We start from the raw sequence: 17,453 nt of genomic DNA, 5'->3' as shown, positions 1-17,453 counted from the left end.
GGATGGATGGATGGATGGATGATGGATGGATGGATGGATGGAAAGAGAGAGAGAGAGATTGATGATAGGTAACCATAGGTGTCTGTATGTACCCATGCACATTCACTGTAACTCCGCAAACAGGTCATAAGTAGCTCTGGCAAGGTAATCCATGACTTCAAATGGTTGTTAAGTGATCATTCATAAATTGAGGATTACATGTAACTATATATAGGTACCCTTGACTTACAACCACTATTAAACCCAAAATTTCTGTTGCTAAGCAAAACATTTGTTAAGCGAGTTTTACTCCTTGTAATGACCTTTCTTGACAGTGTTGTAAGTGAATCTCTGCAGCTATTATGTTAGGAACATGTGTTGTTGTGCGGATATCACTCCCCCGTGGACTTTGCTTGTCAGAGGATTGCAAAAAATGATCATACGGCCCCGAGACACTGAGATCGTCATACATATGAGTCGGTTGCCAGCAGTCTGAATTTTGATCACAGGGATGCTGCAATGGTCATAACTGTGAAAAACGTTCATAAGTCACTTTTTTCCGTGTCTTTGTAACTTGAATGGTCATTAAACAAACTCTTGTAAGTTGAGGACTACCTGTGTATTACAAATCCGTCAGAATGTAAAGAAAAAGTCAGTGATTAACTACAGTACCTTTTTTTTTTTCCAAGCAGCTGCTTTTTTTTCTTTTTTCCCTTACAATACAGTACAATACAATAGCAGAGTTGGAAGGGACCTTGGAGGTCTTCTAGTCCAACCCCCTGCCTAGGCAGGAAACCCTATACCGTTCCAGACAAATGGCTATCCAACATCTTCTTAAAGACTTCCAGTGTTGGGGCATTCACAACTTCTGGAGGCAAGCTGTTCCACTGATTAATTGTTCTAACTGTCAGGAAATTTCTCCTCAGTTCTAAGTTGCTTCTCTCCTTGATTAGTTTCCACCCATTGCTTCTTGTTCTACCCTCAGGTGCCTTGGAAAGTGCCTTATTTATAGTATTCATAAATATGTATTTACTTGTATTCATATATTAAATTTGTTTGCCACCCATCTTGTTGCAAGGTGTCTCTGGTCAGCTAAATAACAATAAATATGGAGACTTCAGTACAAAGCTGAGAGACAGGAACCTTTTTATATTATAAAATAATTGAATGCACTTTGCAGTTGTCTAACACTGCTGCACTTAGCTTTTAATTGTACAATTCAAGCAGCCTTATGTTTATTAACATTTTTATAAACTATAGTTAACATTAATATCAACTTGTTCAAATTTTCTTTCAAAGCTTTTAAGATCTCAACCAGCATAGTGTTAACAGTTACTAATTTAAATTGCATAAATACCACTGTACCCAGCTAGAATTTACATTTCATACAGAGATGGTTTGTGTCTATTAACACCTAAAACAATGAGTTGGGGAAATAAAGGAGCAGTTAACTTATGTGGAGGATCCATTATTAACATCTATGATTTTCTTCTCCTGTTTCAGTTCTGCTTTTTAATGCTTTTTTTTTTTAAAAAAAATTATATAACGGTTGTTCCCAAGGATGCTTTTTCATGAGGCAACTGGACTTTCTTTGTTTTTCCTTGAAGATGTTTCATTTTTCATCCAAGGAGCTTCCTCTGTTCTGACAGAATTGAAGAAGCTTCTTGGATGAGAAGCAAAACGTCTTCAAAGGAGAACCCAAAAGTCCATTTGCCCCTTGAAAAAGCATCTTTGGGACAAGCATAACCTAGTTGACCAAGAATCTCCACAGACATATATTATAATGGTTTGAGGCAATGATTATTTATATATTTACTCTTTTGATTGGATCGCTGTATGCCACCCAAAGTCAGTTTCTAGGAGGTGGGCAGCCGAATGGATTTCATTAATAAATAAATATTAAATCATTGCATATCATTCTGTGCCGCAAAGAAACGGGGGCACTTTGAAAGCTGATGTGCACAATTCCAGACTGATTGATCCAGTGGTGGGTTTCAATTTTTTTAAAAACCTCTTCTGTAGGTGTGGCCTTTGTGGGAGTGACTTGCTGGCCATGTGACCGGGTGGGAGTGGCTTGCCAGCCATGTGACTGGGTGGACGTGGCCAACTTGTAAAATATGGTGAAACTCACTTAACAACGCTCTTGCTTAGCAACCAAAATGTTGGCTCAGAAACTCTGGCATTTGAAGCACGCAAGTCTTAAAGCTGTCAAGTTACAAGACCCTTGCACCCCTAACCCTTTAGAAAAAAAACCCAGGGGTGTTCAAACTTGACAGCTTTAAGACTTCAACTCCCAGAATTCCTCCTCTCACTCTTCATCTTGATGATGTGATGGAGCTGGAACCAGTTCTAAATGGCACTGTAGATTTGTGGAACCTCTTCTATAGAAGAGGTTAGAACTGGCAGGAACCCATTGATCGATTTCATTTATAGGCTGTCCTTAACCTACGATGGGTTGTTTAGTGACCAATTAAAGTTCTGAGAGACCTGCTTGGGGAATACTTTGCAACCCAGATTCCAAATTCTGACAGTCAGCCCCTCCCCCGCTGTCATGTGACTGCGCTTCAGGCAACCAGCTCTCACTTATGGCCGTTTGCAGCATTCTGTGGTCATGTGACCATGTTTTCCGTTTTTGCTGGAAACTGGCATTCAGCCCCATTGCTTTGTTTAATGACCAGTGTTCGCTTAACGACCCCTGCAAAAAAGTCTGTAAAATTGTAAAAATTTGCATAAATTGTAAAAGGCCATAAAATTACAACTGAGAGGGGCAGGCTCCATTATGGTCATCATAACTCAAGGAACATATACAGATAGCATCCTGAGTCAGTCTATAGGACCACTCATTCTGGGCATGATTGCCCTCCCGAATTTTGCTTAGGCTTAGCATAATTTTAGTGCCACTGCAACATAGTGTAACATTACTCAGGGAAAACCCAGAGTTTCCTTTAAGTACTGTATGTAATCAACAGGAAACCGCATAGAATCCTGTCCCCTTACCCACATGCCTGGAAAATCTGCAGTCCTTTCCTCCCCGCTTTACCTTTGTAACAGTTTAAGTAAAACCTCTCACATTATTCTGAAAAGAATGATCATTTTTAGTCTAAAATGTCTGAGTGATGAGGGATTTGCAGCCCAGCTAATACTGCCCCAAAATGTTGGCTCAGGAACTCTGGCATTTGAAGCACGCAAGTCTTAAAGCTGTCACGTTACAAGACCCTTGCACCCCTAACCCTTTAGGAAAAAAAAATTCCCAGGGGTGTTCAAACTTGACAGCTTTAAGACTTGTGGACTTCAAATCCCAGAATTCCTCCTCTCGCTCTTCATCTTGATGATGTGCGGACGGGCGGGGGGAGGGAGCTGGAACCGGTTCTAAACGGCACTGTAGATTTATGGAACCTCTTCTATAGACGAGGTTAGAACTGGCAGGAACCCACCCCTGTACTGCCCCCTAAGTCTGAGCCATGCAGCCGAGATCAACCCTTATCCCAAATGTAATCCTCTCGGATGTTTTTCAACTACAACACCCAGCAACCCTCACAGCTGGCCAGGCTGTTTATGGTTTCCAGGTTCCAGGTAGTTTTAGTAATATCTGAGCTGATCACTCATCAATCATCTAAAGACCTTGAGAATGGATGACCTCTGATCGTTCAGCTTGGAGGCTAAAGACGCAGCATGGCCTTCTCCCATTCGAAGAGACAATTGTTCGGCAGGCCGAGGCAAAGAGGCAGTCCCAGAACCAGTGAAATCTGGGGGCTGGGCAGGGGACAGAATGTATCTGCCCCAAGTGTGGAAAGGATTGCCACTCCCGAATTGGCCTTATTAGCCACACCGGATGCTGCATTAGGATCTCTTTCCAGAGTATGATACCATAGTGTTTTGAGACTGAAGGATGCCAGTGAGGACTCATCAATATAAAGAACTGATCACAAATTCTTTATTTTTGAGAATGGGAGAAAATCAGGAAAAGAAACCAAATGGAAAGAAAGGAGACGGATATTAATAGAGGTTTATTTCATTATGCCACCAGAAGGACCAATTGCAATATTCTTCGTACGAGGGGAACCCAGGTAGTCCAAGAATCAGTAGATAAAACGCTTCTACACACTTTTTGTTGTGTACTTCGTCTTCACTCCAGTCCGTCGCCGCACTGTTCCCTGATTGGCTAACTCGTCTGACAGCTCGGTATAAAAGGAGCTGACAGACAGCGGTTCAGCTGTTGCCGACAGCTGAGAGAACACGGTGTTAGCTGCCTCGTGGGCAATGATTGTTAGCAATAAATACTTGTTAGCCCTTAGCTTTCCATGTCGCCTCCATTCATTCGCCCATTGTTCTTAAGACAGAACACTTTTGTAGATCCATTAGTTCTTAGTGGCTGTTCTCTCAGTGATGGTGTCAAGCTTCAGACAGATATAAAGGAATGAAGAATTCCATCAAGTCGAGTCCCTTCGGGGAGAGAGGGCGGTCTAGAAGTTTAATAAATTAATTAATTAAGGTATCATTTCTCAGCCATATGCAGTTCTGTAATTCTCAATTTTCCAACACCAACATGAAGCCAAGTGTTGGGGTTTCCCAAATGTGACCATGTGACAGCCGTGGCCAGGGGGGCGTTCCACCAGGTTCGCCTGGTGCGCCAATTGCGTCCCCTATTGGACCGGAGCACCCTTCGCACAGTCACTCATGCGCTTGTGACGTCCCGGCTAGACTACTGTAGCGCTCTCTACATGGGGCTCCCCTTGAGATGCACCCAAAGGCTGCAGCTGGTTCAGAATGCGTCTGCGCGGGCAGTCTCGGGAGTCTCTGGCTACTCCCACGTAACACCTCTCCTGCATGGGCTACACTGGCTGCCTGTGGCTTTTCGGGTGCGTTTCAAGGTGTTGACCATCATCTTTAAGGCGCTCCATGGCACAGGACCTAGTTATTTGCGGGATCGTATCCTGCCCCATACATCCCTTCGGCTGATTCGCTCACACAGAGAGGGACTCCTCCGGGTGCCGTCCACTAGGCTGTGCCAGCGGGCGACGCCTAGGGGAAGGGCCTTCTCTGTGATGGGCCCGACCCTCTGGAATGACCTTCCCCCCGACATTAGAATGACTATGGATCTCTGCTCCTTCCGTCAGAAACTTAAAACCCACCTATTCCAGCTAGCCGGCTTGGCCTAATTCCATCTTTCCCACCTCAGTTTTATTTCTAAATTTTTAGGATTGGTTTTAGGGTCTGTTTTCAATGTTTTTAATTTTTATAAATTCGTACAGGGGTTGTTTAATTTGATTTTTAGCCATGTATATGATTGTTTGTATGTTTTTAAATTTATTCCTGTACACCGCCCCGAGTCCCTCCGGGGAGAGGGGGTGGTCTAGAAATTTAATAAATTATCATCATTATTATTATTAAATCCTGGTTTGTTACGCTGGAATTTTGAGATCATCCAAAATTTAGGTGGTGCCAAGTTGACGAATATGATGTGGCACTAACATGCTCGCATCTTGCCTGCACTTTTCTGTGAAACAAGGAAATATGACTAATAGCTGAGCCTTCTTTAGAATAATATCTTCCTGATGTATTGCAATGACTTCTTTTTAAATCTCTAGCAGGAGGGTCTGTTCATCTGCTTCCACAGTTCCTACTTGTGGTTGTTAGCATGTGACTGGGAGATCACAAAGGAAATCCCAGGATTACAGAACAGGCTAGGGAAGCAAACTAATATTTTGAAGAAGTCCACAGCAAATCCCACTGCACTTCTGTCAAGAAATCCAAATACTGTAGTCAGAGTAACTTGAGATTCTGAGAAGGTTGACTTTTTGCCACTCACAGTACATAATGGACGACGTTTGTAATCCGGAAGCTAAAACATATGAAGAACAGTTGCAGGAATTGGGTATAGTGAATCTAGAGAAAAGAAAGACTAGGGCTGGATATGATAGCCCTGTTCCAGTATTTGAGAGGAGGGGTCAATTTATTTTCCAAAGCACCAAAGAGCAGGACAAGAAACAATGGATGGAAACAAATCAAGGAGGGAAGCAACCTGGAACTGAGCAGAAACTTCCCAACAGTGAGGACAATTAACCAGTGGAACAACTTGCCTCCAGAAGTTGTGGTTGGTCCAACACTGGAAGTTTTTAAGAAGAGACTGGAGAGTCACTTGTCTGAAATGTTATAGGGCAGTGATGGCGAACCTTTTTTGGCTCGCGTGCCACAAGTGGGGGGAGCGCAGGGGGGGTCGAATGCGGGGTGCCGCACCCATAATGCAACGCGCGACCCCCCCAGTGCGCATGCGTGCACAACGTGCCACCCCCCCATTTTTACATTTTTTTTGCCCTCCCCAGGCTCCAGGGGTTTCATAGGAGCCTGGGGAGGGTGAAAAGAGCCTCCCCCGACCCCCCGGAGGCCCTCCGGAGGCTTTAGGGACTGTCCGGAGGCTTCCCTGAAGCCTTCGGAGCGCTTAAAACGACCCTCCGAGCAAACCGGAAGTGACTTCAGGGTTGCTCGGAGGGTCGTTTTAAGCGCTCCGAAGGCATCAGGGAAGCCTCGGACGGTCCCTGAAGCCTTCGGAACGCTTAAAACGACCCTCCGAGCAACCCGGAAGTCACTTCCGGTTTGCTCGGAGGGTGGTTTTAAGCGTTCCGAAGGCTTCAGGGATGGTCCCTGAAGCCTCCGGGGGGCGGGGGAGGCGCTTTTCGCCCTCCCCAGGCTCCTATAAAGACTCTGGAGCTTGGGGAAGGCGAAAAATAGCTTTTAAAATGGTGAACTCAGCTGGCCAGCGCGCGCATGCGTGCTTGCCAGCTGACAGGGCAGCGTCTCGCGTGCCCTGACAAATGGCTCCGCGTGCCACTTGTGGCACGCGTGCCATAGGTTCGCCATCACAGTTATAGGGTCTAATGCTTGAGCAGGGAGTTAGAATAACAGAATAACAGAGTTGGAAGGGATCTTGGAGGACTTCCACCCCCTGCTCAGGCAATAATAAATAATAATAATAATAAATAATAAACTTAAATTTATTAGCCGCTCCCTTTCCAGACAGGACTCGGGGCGGCGTACAGTGGGGCATATAAAAACATATACAACACATAAACATACATATATACAGGACATACATACACGGAGGAGGTACCAAATTACATCACATTGGACAATTAAAAGTCACCATTAAAAATACCCCAATTGTAAAGCACAATTTAAAATTTAAGGTTTTTAAAATTTAAAAGAACTGTCAGGAGGAGTAAGAGAAGTTTACGGTTGAGCCAGGCCAGATAATTGAAAGAGGTGGGTCTTCAGCTGTACACGGAAGGAGCGGAGATCGGAAGTAGTCCTGATGTCACGGGGGAGGTCATTCCACAGGGCTGGGCCCATCACAGAGAAGGCTCTGCTCCTGGGTGTCGCCCCCCGGCACTGTTTGGCGGACGGCACCCGAAGAAGTCCCTCTCTGTGTGAGCGGATTGGTCGTAGGGATGTATGGGGCAGGATGCGATCCTGCATGTAACTAGGCCCTGTGCCATGAAGCGCTTTAAAGATCATAATCAAAACCTTGAAACGCACTCGGTAGACTACAGGAAGCCAGTGCAGCTCGCGCAGGAGAGGTGTTACAGGGGAGTATCTAGTCCTCCCCATAATCACCCGCGCGGCCGCGTTCTGGACCAACTGCAGTCTCCGAGTGCATCTCAAGGGAAGCCCCATGTAGAGAGCATTGCAGTAGTCCAGGCGAGACGTCACTAGCGCATGGGTGACTGTGCGTAGGGCATCCCGGTCCAATAAGGGGCGCAATTGGCGCATCAGGCGGACCTGATGGAACGCCCCCCTCGCCACGGCTGTTACATGGTGATCCATGGACAGCCGGGCATCTAGGAGGACGCCCAAATTGCGCACCTGTTCCATGGGGGCTAGTTGCACGCCCCCAATGGCCAGAGATGGAAGCACCTGGTTGAACCGGGGGGCCGGAAGCCACAGCCACTCCGTCTTGGAAGGGTTGAGTTTTAGTCGGTTGCCATCCATCCAGACCCGTACGGCCTCCAAACACCGGGACATCATTTCGGCGGCCTCATTGGGGTGGTTCGGGGTGGAAATGTATAGCTGAGTATCATCAGCATACAGATGATATCCCACCCCAAAACCACGGATGATCTCACCCAGCGGTTTCATATATGTGTTGAACAGGAGAGGCGAGAGCACCGATCCCTGTGGCACTCCACATGTGAGTGACCTCCGGGTCGAACTCTGCTCCCCTGCCAACACACGTTGCGTCCGGTCAGAGAGGTAGGAGCCAAACCACCGTAAAACGGTGCCCCTGACTCCCAGCCCCTCTAGCCGGTGCAACAGGATACCATGGTCGATGGTATCGAACGCCGCCGAGAGGTCTAATAGGACCAGGATAGAGGAACAACCCCTATCTCTGGCCCTCCAGAGATCATCGACCAATGCGACCAAGGCCGTCTCCGTGCTGTGCCCGGGTCGGAAGCCGGACTGGCGCGGGTCTAGATAATCATTTTCCTCCAGGTGGCGTGGGAACTGCTGTGCCACCACACTCTCTACAACCTTCGCTAAAAAAGGAAGGTTGGAGACAGGACGATAATTGACTAGGTCCGTTGGGTCCAGGGAAGGCTTCTTGAGCAGGGGCCTCACCACCGCCTCTTTCAAGGCGGCCGGTAGAGACCCCTCACCCAACGAGGCGTTCACTAGGCCCAGGAGCCAGTCGCGCGTAACCTCCCAGGATGCCAGTACAAGCCAGGAGGGACACGGGTCCAATAAACATGTGGTGGGTCGCAGACGTCCACGCAACCTGTCCAAATCCTCGATGGCAACCGAGTCAAACTCCTCCCAAAGCGGTCCCTCAAGACTCGCCACGGGCGTCTCTACTGGACCACTGAAAGGGGCCCATCCCATCCGGATTTGAGCGACTTTGTCCTGTAGATATTTCCCAAACTCCTCTGCTCTGCCCTGTAAAGGGGCTTCCCGCGGTCTCTCAAATAAGAGGGAGCGAGTCACCCGAAACAGGGCGGCAGGGCGGTTATCTGCGGACGCAATAAGAGCGGCGCAATATTGACGTTTGGCCGCTCTTAATGCCACAAGGTACGTCCTCAAATAGGCTCGTGCCTGTGCTCGGTCGAATTCGGAACGGGAGGATCTCCAACGACTCTCTAGGCGTCTCTTGTGGCGTTTCATCACCCTTAGCTCCTCGGTGAACCAAGGGGCCAGGGTGGTTCGTCGCCGCAGGAGAGGCCGCAAAGGCGCCACCCGGTCTAGGGCCCCGGCAGTCGCACTATTCCATGCGTCTACCAGGTCCTCTACTCGGGGGCGGGTCAGGTCTACAGGAGGTGGCCCAAGCTCCGTCTGGAACCTATCTGGTTCCATCAGGCAGGAAACCCTATACCATTTCAGACAAATCTCTTCTTTAAAACCTCCAGTGTTGGAGCATTCACAACTTCTGGAAGCAGACTGTTCCACTGGTTAATAGTTCTCACTGTCAGGAAATTTTTCCTTAGTTCTAGGTTGCTTCTCTCCTTGATTAGTTTCCACCCATTGCTTCTTGTTCTACCCTCAGGTGCTTTGGAGAATAGCTTGACTCCCTCTTCTTTGTGGCAACCCCTGAGATATTGGAACACTGCTATCATGTCTCCCCTAGTCCTTCTTTCTATTAAACTAGACACACCCACTTCCTGCAACCGTTGTTCATATGTTTTAGCCTTTAGTTTTAGTCTCCTAATCATCTTTGTTGCTCTTCTCTGCACTCTTTCTAGAGTCTCCACATCTTTTCTACATTGTGGTGATCAAAACTGAATGCAGTATTCCAAGTTTGGCCTTACCAAAGCATTATAAATTGGTATTAACACTTCATGTGAACTTGATTCTATTCCTCTGTTAACGCAGCCAAGGATTGCATTGGCTTTTTTGGCAGCTGCAGCACTCTGCTGGCTCCTATTCAAGTGATCGTCCATTAGGACTCCAAGATCCCTCTTGCATTTACTACTGTTGAGCCAGGTAGCATCTATTCTATACTTCACAACATGTAAGTTGAGGTCTCCAAATTTGTTGAAACTAGCTGTCTTGAAAGTGAGCCAGTTTGGTTTTAGTGGCTTAGTGGTTAAGATATGAGGATAGAAACTGGGAGACCATAAGTTCTAGTCCCATCTTAGGCCCTTCAACCAATCATTCTCTCACTGCCAGAAAAGTGGCAATGACAAACCACTTCTAAAATCTTGCCAAGAAAACTGTATTTGTTCAGACAGCCAACAGGAGTGACTGTCTGGACTTCTTTCTTTCTTCTGTTATGTTCCTTCCTTCCTTCCTTCCTTCTTTCATTCCTTCTTTTTTTTGGAGGGGGGGTGGTTAGATGGACAACTTTTCCAGACCAAAGTATTGGAGTACATCTGTCATTTTCATTTTGTAAGACTGCTTCCAGGGTTTTGCAGAATCTGAACTTTCTCGGAAGTGAACATTATATTTCCTTTGCAATCTGCTACCTTCTCACGTATTTATTTATTTTTAACTAAATATCTAAAAACTCCATAAATCAAATCCAGGGGCCCATGAGAAGAGTCTGGAATTAACACTACAGGGGATCTTGATTCTATCCCACTTTTGGACTAGAAGACTTCCAAGGTTCCTTTCAGCTCTATTCTGATTGATTGATTGTTGTTGTTGTTAGTTGCAAAGTTGTGTCTGACCCATGGTGACCCCATGGATAACGTTTCTCCAGACCTTCCTGTCCTCTACCATCCTCTGGAGTCCATTTAAGCCTCACGCCGACTGCTTCGGTGACGCCATCCACTCTGTCGTCCCCTTCTTTTGCCCTCAATCTTTCCCAGCATTAGGCTCTTCTCCAGTGAGTCCTTCCTTCTCATTAGGTGGCCAAAGTATTTGAGTTTCATCTTCAGGATCTGGCCTTCTAAAGAGCAGTCAGGGTTGATCTCCTCTAGGACTGACCGGTTTGATCACCTTGCAGTTCAAGGGACTCGCAGTAATCTTCTCCAGCACCAGAGTTCAAAGGCCTCCATTCTTTGGCGCTCAGCCTTTCTTACGGTCCAACTTTCATAGCCATACGTTGCAACTGGGAAAACTATAGCCTTGATTATATGCACTTTTGTTGGGAGAGTGATGTCTCTGCTTTTTAGTATGCTGTCTAGATTTGCCATAGCTTTCCTCCCCAGGAGCAAGTGTCTTTTAATTTCTTGGCTGCAGTCCCCATCTGCTGTGATCTTGGAAAATAAAATCGGTCACTACCTCCATTTCTTCCCCATCTATTTGCCAGGAATTGAGAGGGTCTGATGCCATTGATTGATAGGTCACCATATACTTTACAATCACCAGGTGGCATACAATTAAATGTGCTCTGATTGGCCTTAGCTGGTCTGTGCGTGCCATCTACTGGCTGCAAAGTGCATTGTCATCTGCCTCTGGATTTTAAAAAGAAACGCTATTTGCAAAGCATTTTGAACATGTTCAAAGTAGCATTTCCTAGATTGCACTGAAACTCAATCTCAGCAATTCCTCATCCCTGCTGGAAATTATGGCAATTGGTCTAACGTAGGGTTCCCTGATGGTCTAGGGGTTAAGGATTGAGTGTTCACCCTGACACAGCTGGATTCGATTCCTGGCCAGGGAATGACTTTACCTTTCTTTAAGGAGTTTCTGTAGTGTAGTGGTTATCACGTTCGCCTAACACGCGAAAGGTCCCTGGTTCGAAACCAGGCAGAAACAGCTCTTTGGTCTTTTTAACAATTAATCGGTGGAACACTTTCCCTTCAGAAGTTGTGTGTGCTCCAACACTGGGGGTTTTTTATCAAGAGAGTGGACAAGCCATTTGTCTGAAATGGTATAGGCTGGGTCTCCAGCTTGAACAGGGGGTTGGACTACAAGGCCTCTAAGGTCCCTTCCAGTCTGTTATATTGTTATAGTCTTTTTCAAGAATTCTCCAGTCATTCAAAGCCCCAGAGATTGAAAACATCTTCAGCAGTGCAGTAAGGGGTCGGGGGGGGGGGGGGGGGGAGGGGAGAGAGAATTTTTACATTTTTACCTTGCAGCTATCAAGGACCAAAATATACAATTCGTGGGTTGGAGAGGGCATGCACTGGGGATGATGGAGATGGAGATTCACATTGTGTCCCAAAGGTGCTTTTTCAAGAGGCAACTGGACTTTTTGGTTTTTCTTATTTTGAAGACATTTTGCTTCTCATCCAAGAAGCTTCTTCACCTCTGACTTGATGGTGGTGAATGGAAGGATTTATATTCCTTGCAGACAGCTGGTCATTTGCATTCTTCTTTCTTTCCTTCCTTTCTTCCTCCTTCCCTCCCTTCTTTCCTTCCCCTTCTGCCTTCCTCCCTCCCTCCCTTCCTTCCTTCTTTATTCCCTCCCTCCCTTCCTTCTCCTTCTGCCTCCCTCCCTCCCTCCCTTCTTTCCTTCCATTTCTGTCTTCCTCCCTCCCTCCCTCCCTCCCTTCTTTCCTTCCCCTTCTGTCTTTCTTCCTCCCTCCCTCCTTTCCTTCCCCTTCTGCCTTCCTCCCTCCCTTCTTTACCCCCTCCCTCCCTTATTTCCTTCCCCTTCTGCCTGTCTTCTGCCCTCCCTTCCTTCTTTCCTCCCACCCTCTTCTTTCCTTCCCCTTCTGCCTCCCTTCCTTCTTTACTCCCTCCCTCCTCCCTTCTTTTCTTCCCCTTCTGCCTTCCTTCTTTCCTTCCTCCCTTCCTCCTCTCCTCTACATCCCATTCCCATCCCACTTTCAGCCTCAACCTCCTCTATTCTTGGCGGCCACCAGATGGATCTCCAGGTGAGGACCTCGGCCGCTTCGCCCGGCGGAAAACGCAGCCACTCTGCCGGCCAGCGCAAGGCCGGCGCGGGCGGGCGGACGAGGCGGCGGCGGCGGCGTTGCTCCCGACCCGCCATCAGCCGCCCCTGCGCCGCCCGGCCGCCTCCAGCAGGGGCTGCGCTTGTGGAAAAGCGAAAGTGAGCAGCCAGCGAAGGCTGCCGGGAAAGGCGCGGCGTCGGCAGGAAGGGTGGGTGTCTATTTGGAGCAGAAGGCAGGCAGCAGGTCCTGGGAAAGCAGGTAGGGCCCTGGCGCCGGGGACCCGGGAGGGGTGGGAGGTTCTTGCGCCAACGCGCAACGGGCAGAGGAGAAGCGGGCAGTTTCCAGATTGCACGCAACTCCGTCGGGGATCCCACCCTTTCCCCTTGCGCGTTTTGCAAAATACACGCGAATAATAAACAGGCCTGCTGCTGCCTTTTCCAGAGAGCGCTGGCTTTTCTCTGGCGGTTTGTCCTCTGCGAAGTAATTAAGCCGTGGTGGCGCCAATAAAATCCCTAGGAATGAAAAGCTTCATGTGGCCGTAGGAAATTTCCACGCTACGGGATGTGGCTGTCGTCCTGTAGTGTGGAAATTCCCTAGATCATCTTCCTCTTTGGGGTGGGGTGTGTATGTGTGTTTATTTCGAATTAACTCACTAGTCCTCATGATCTGCCCCCCCCCTTAGAAAAGCTCACAGTTCTGCTTTTGTGGCTAAATGCGCTGCTTAAATAATTACATCTTCCTGTGGAAAAAGGCTCCCGGTTTTTTGGATTGGGCTTTGCCAGAGGGGAGGGAGGATATAGTCTCTGCCATTGATTGACGTGCTTAGAAGAAATTTTCAGCCAGAGGCAAGACTTGATGGGGAGCAGTGGGTGGCAATTAAAAGGGATGAATATCAGGGTAATTAGGAGGAATTAGCACTATTGAGCATTGAAATGCTCTGCTTAGAATAATCTAAGTGATGGATGTATTCCTTATACAGAATGCTGTCCTGAGAAGGGGTTGAACTAGATGACTTCTTCGATCCCTTCCATTTTTATGTATAAAGGCATGTCACCCACTGCAAAAGCTCCAGGCAATGTACATTGCAGGTAGTCCTCAACTTATGACCTCAATGGACTCTTAAGATTTTGGTTACTAAGTAAGGCATAAGTGAGCTGTGCTACATTTCGTGACCTTTTTGCCCTGTTGTTAAGCAAATTACTGCAGTTGCTAAGTGAATCCCGCTGTCATTAAGCGAATCTGGCTTCCCCCATTGTCTTCGTCAAAAGCCAGGTGGGAAGGTGATGTGCTGATCACATGACCTGGAGACATGCAACTGTCAGAAATACACACCAGTTGCCAAGCACCCAAATTTTATTACATGATAAAGATATTCCAAGGGTTGTAAGTGTGAAAACTGGTCATAAATGATTTTTTTCATTGCTGCTGTAACTTTGAACAGTCACTAAATGAATAGTTGTTTCGTTTGCTTGGTTTTTTTGTTTTTAAAAATTGGTTATTTCAGCTGTGAGGATTCCAGAGACATGCCTAAGTAGCAGAACCCAAAAGTTGCCAGGTTTGTGATCTATAAGGAGATTCTCTGGATTAGGTGCCTTTCAGGTGTGTTGGAGTTTGTGACCTCTCATCTTTTGACCTCCATCTCCAGTTCGTGTAGAAACTGTAGGAGTGGACCTAGCCCATCTGGGGAGCACCAGGTTAAGGAAGGTGCTGTGTTCATAGAAACAAGCAGCTTCAGCTACACCAGGGATTTCCCAATCTTGACAACTTCCAGATGTGTCGACTGTGTGACATTCCAGGAGATAGAACCCATATATTTGGAAGTTGCCAAAATCTCTGGGTTGGAGCAAGCTCAGTGACCAATTTAGTTGTCATTGGTGGCTTCAGTAGATTCATCAAGAATTCTTCATCCATAAGAACTACCGTATTTTTCAGATTATAACACACACCTCCCCCCCCCCCTAAAAGAGCGTAGAAATGTTGGTGCGTCTTATACATTGAATACAGCCATTTTTGGCCTCCCGAAGCCCAGCCCCTGCATCCCATTTTTGCAAAAAACAGGCTGTTTTTCGCAAAAACGGAGGCATTTTTGCCTTCCCTCAGCCCCCAGCAGCACTCTATAGGCTTCAGCAGGGCTGGGGGAAGGCAAAAACGCACTCCGTTTTTGCAAAGAAATGGCCCGTTTTTTGCAAAAATGGCATCTTTGCCTTCCCCCAGCGCTGCTGAAGCCTGTAGAGTGCTGCTGGGGGCCGTGGAGGATAAAAACTTTTTTTTTACTTACCTCTTTGAAAACGGGGTGCGTCTTCTACACCAGTGCATCTTATAGTCCAAAAAATACGGTATTTGGTATTTCCAGCGTGGATCTTTTCATAAATTAATTGGTGATATTGGGAATGAATGTGAGATTTTCTGCATGCAGAATGGGTGTTCTATCATCAAGTCACAGTTGTTCCCTGTTCTTGCTGGTGCTGGGTCCAACGTTGGATTGATTTTAAGGAATCTGTTTGCATTGCCAGCTTGGCTGTGGATTTAATCAGGTAGTTCATTGAATAGATTCCTAGGTCTGAAGCGGTTTAATTTGAATGGGGGGAAGATTAGTTGCAAAGGGGTGTAGCGTATTTTAATTCTGGGTGAGGATGAAAAAACTTCTAGTTCTGGAATGAAGTATTGGCCATCTCCCCCTATCCAGCAACATCTGGAGGGCTTCACATTGCCCCACCCTAATGCAAGCAGGATGTACCACAATACGGGAAATGGAAAGGCCTGATATGAAATAAGATATGAAGCAAGAGCAGCAAAGATAATTTGAGGACTGGAGGCTAAAACACATATGAAGAGCAGTTGCAGAAATTGGTTATGTCTAATGTAATGAAAAGAAGGACTAGGGGAGACATGATAGCAGTGTTCTGATATCTCAGGGGCTGGGGGGGGGTCAACCTATTCTCCAAGGCACTTGAAGGCAAGGCAAGAAGCAATGGATGGAAACTACCATTTTTTTCAGAGTATAAGACACACCTCACCCCCCCCCCAAAAAAAAGAGTGAAAATTTGGGTGCGTCTTATACACTTGAATACAGCATTTTTGGCCTCCCGAAACGCTGCCCCACGTATCAAGTTTTTTTGCAAAAATGGACAGCAGAGGATTTGGGAAGCCTGCAAAGTGCTCCTGGGGACTCGGGAGGGTAGAAAAAGCAAAAAATGGGTCAATTTTTAACAAAAACAGGACTGTTTTTGCCCTCTCAAGCCCCCAGGAGCACTGTGCAGGCTTTCCAAACTTTTCATGCCCCTTTTTTTGCAAAAAATGGCCTGGTTTTGGCTAATTTTTTGCCCTACCCAGGCCCCAGGAGCACTCTACAAGCCTCTCAGACGCTCTGCATGCCCTTTTTCACAAAAAATGGGGTGTGCAGAGGGTTTGGGAGGCCTGCAGAGTGCTCCTGGGGGCCGGGGAGAGCAAAAACTTTTTTTTTTAATTTACCTCTTCAAAATCTTGGTGCGCCTTATACTCCAGTGCATCTTATAGTCCGAAAAATACAGTAATCAAGGAGAGAACCAATCTAGAAATAAAGAGAAATATCCTGACAGTCAGAACAATGAATCAGTCGAACAGCTTGTCTTCAGAAGTTACAGGTGCTCCTACACTGGAGATTTTTAAGAAGAGATTGGACACTCATTTGTCTGAAATGGTATAAGGTCTCCTGATTAGCAGCAGGCTGGACTAGAAGACCTCCAAGGTCCCTTCTAGTCCTGCTATTCTGAAATCTCAGTTTCCTGTTCTTTTCCAGACTCTCTAGGCGTGAAGATGTTCTTTACTTGTGGCCCCAATGAAGCCATGGTTGTCTCGGGTAAGTGCTCCATTTCCTGTTCCTTTTTCTTAGCTTTCTTATCTGATCAGATCAGCCTTCAGGGCGGGCACAAAATTTGGCAGTAAGCCTTTGCTCAAGCTAGCTATGATTTCTTTCAGATTGATCCAGAATGCATGGATCACATTTCACATTCAACTGTCTTTCGGCTGTTCAGACGTACTTGGCGCTTCAGGATTTCATTTGGATACACCGTTTTCTCTTTTTTTTTAACTATTCAGTGCTTTTATTTTATTTATTTATTGGAATTTGTCAAACAAAAACAAGAACAAAAATAAGAGAATAAGAATACAATGACAGGGATGATAGGCAGGTTAGTGCACTTATGCATGCTCCCTCTACTGACCACTTAAGTATGATGTATGAAGTCAATTTGTGACTGAAACTGTGAAAATTTGTAGCTGAAACAACTGAATCGGGGAGAGCATTCCAGATTTTGACAACTCTATTACAGAAATCATATTTTTTCCAGTCAGGTTTAGAAGGATTTACATAGAGTTTAAGGCGGTTGTTAGTGCGCATATTATTGTGATTTTTAAAAAAAGTTATTTATAGGTAAAACATTACTACGTATAATTTTGTATGTAATACCTAGATCTGACCGCATGCGATGCAGTTCTGTTACCCAAACTGAGAATTTTGAGCCTAAACATGTACAACTAGACTGCGTTGTTTTTCTTGTAATCTTGTTTCTCTGTGTCATATAATACATGTTGGCATATACATAATTTTGTATTTATTTATTTGTCATGTTTATGTAGTGTAAAGTGACACAGTGGCTCAGTGGCTAAGAAGCTGAGCTTGTTGATCAGGAAGGTTGGCAATTTGACGAATTCGAATCCCTAGTG

General features: G+C 46.3%; 1 protein-coding gene across 3 annotated transcripts in view; it reads left to right on the top strand.

The window, feature by feature from the left end:
* Positions 1–12,707: 12,707 nt before the first annotated feature.
* The window catches only part of FLOT1 (flotillin 1), a 28,874-nt gene continuing 24,128 nt past the window's right edge, over positions 12,708–17,453 (top strand). The window contains exons 1-2 of one of the 3 annotated variants that reach the window (XM_081961282.1): positions 12,708–12,731; positions 16,528–16,587. In XM_081961282.1, the coding sequence (XP_081817408.1) occupies positions 16,545–16,587 (43 nt within the window). In that variant the 5' untranslated portion in view covers positions 12,708–12,731; positions 16,528–16,544. Of the gene's footprint in view, positions 12,732–12,910; positions 13,008–16,527; positions 16,588–17,453 lie in introns of those variants that run through there. The other 2 variants (XM_081961283.1, XM_081961281.1) reach the window with 2 other exon arrangements.

Source organism: Natrix helvetica (assembly GCF_964273705.1).
Source record: "Natrix helvetica genome assembly, chromosome: 1".
Taxonomy (NCBI): Eukaryota; Metazoa; Chordata; class Lepidosauria; order Squamata; family Natricidae; genus Natrix; species Natrix helvetica.
Note: the sequence above shows the minus strand (reverse complement) of the source record. Positions and strands in the feature narration are given on the sequence as shown.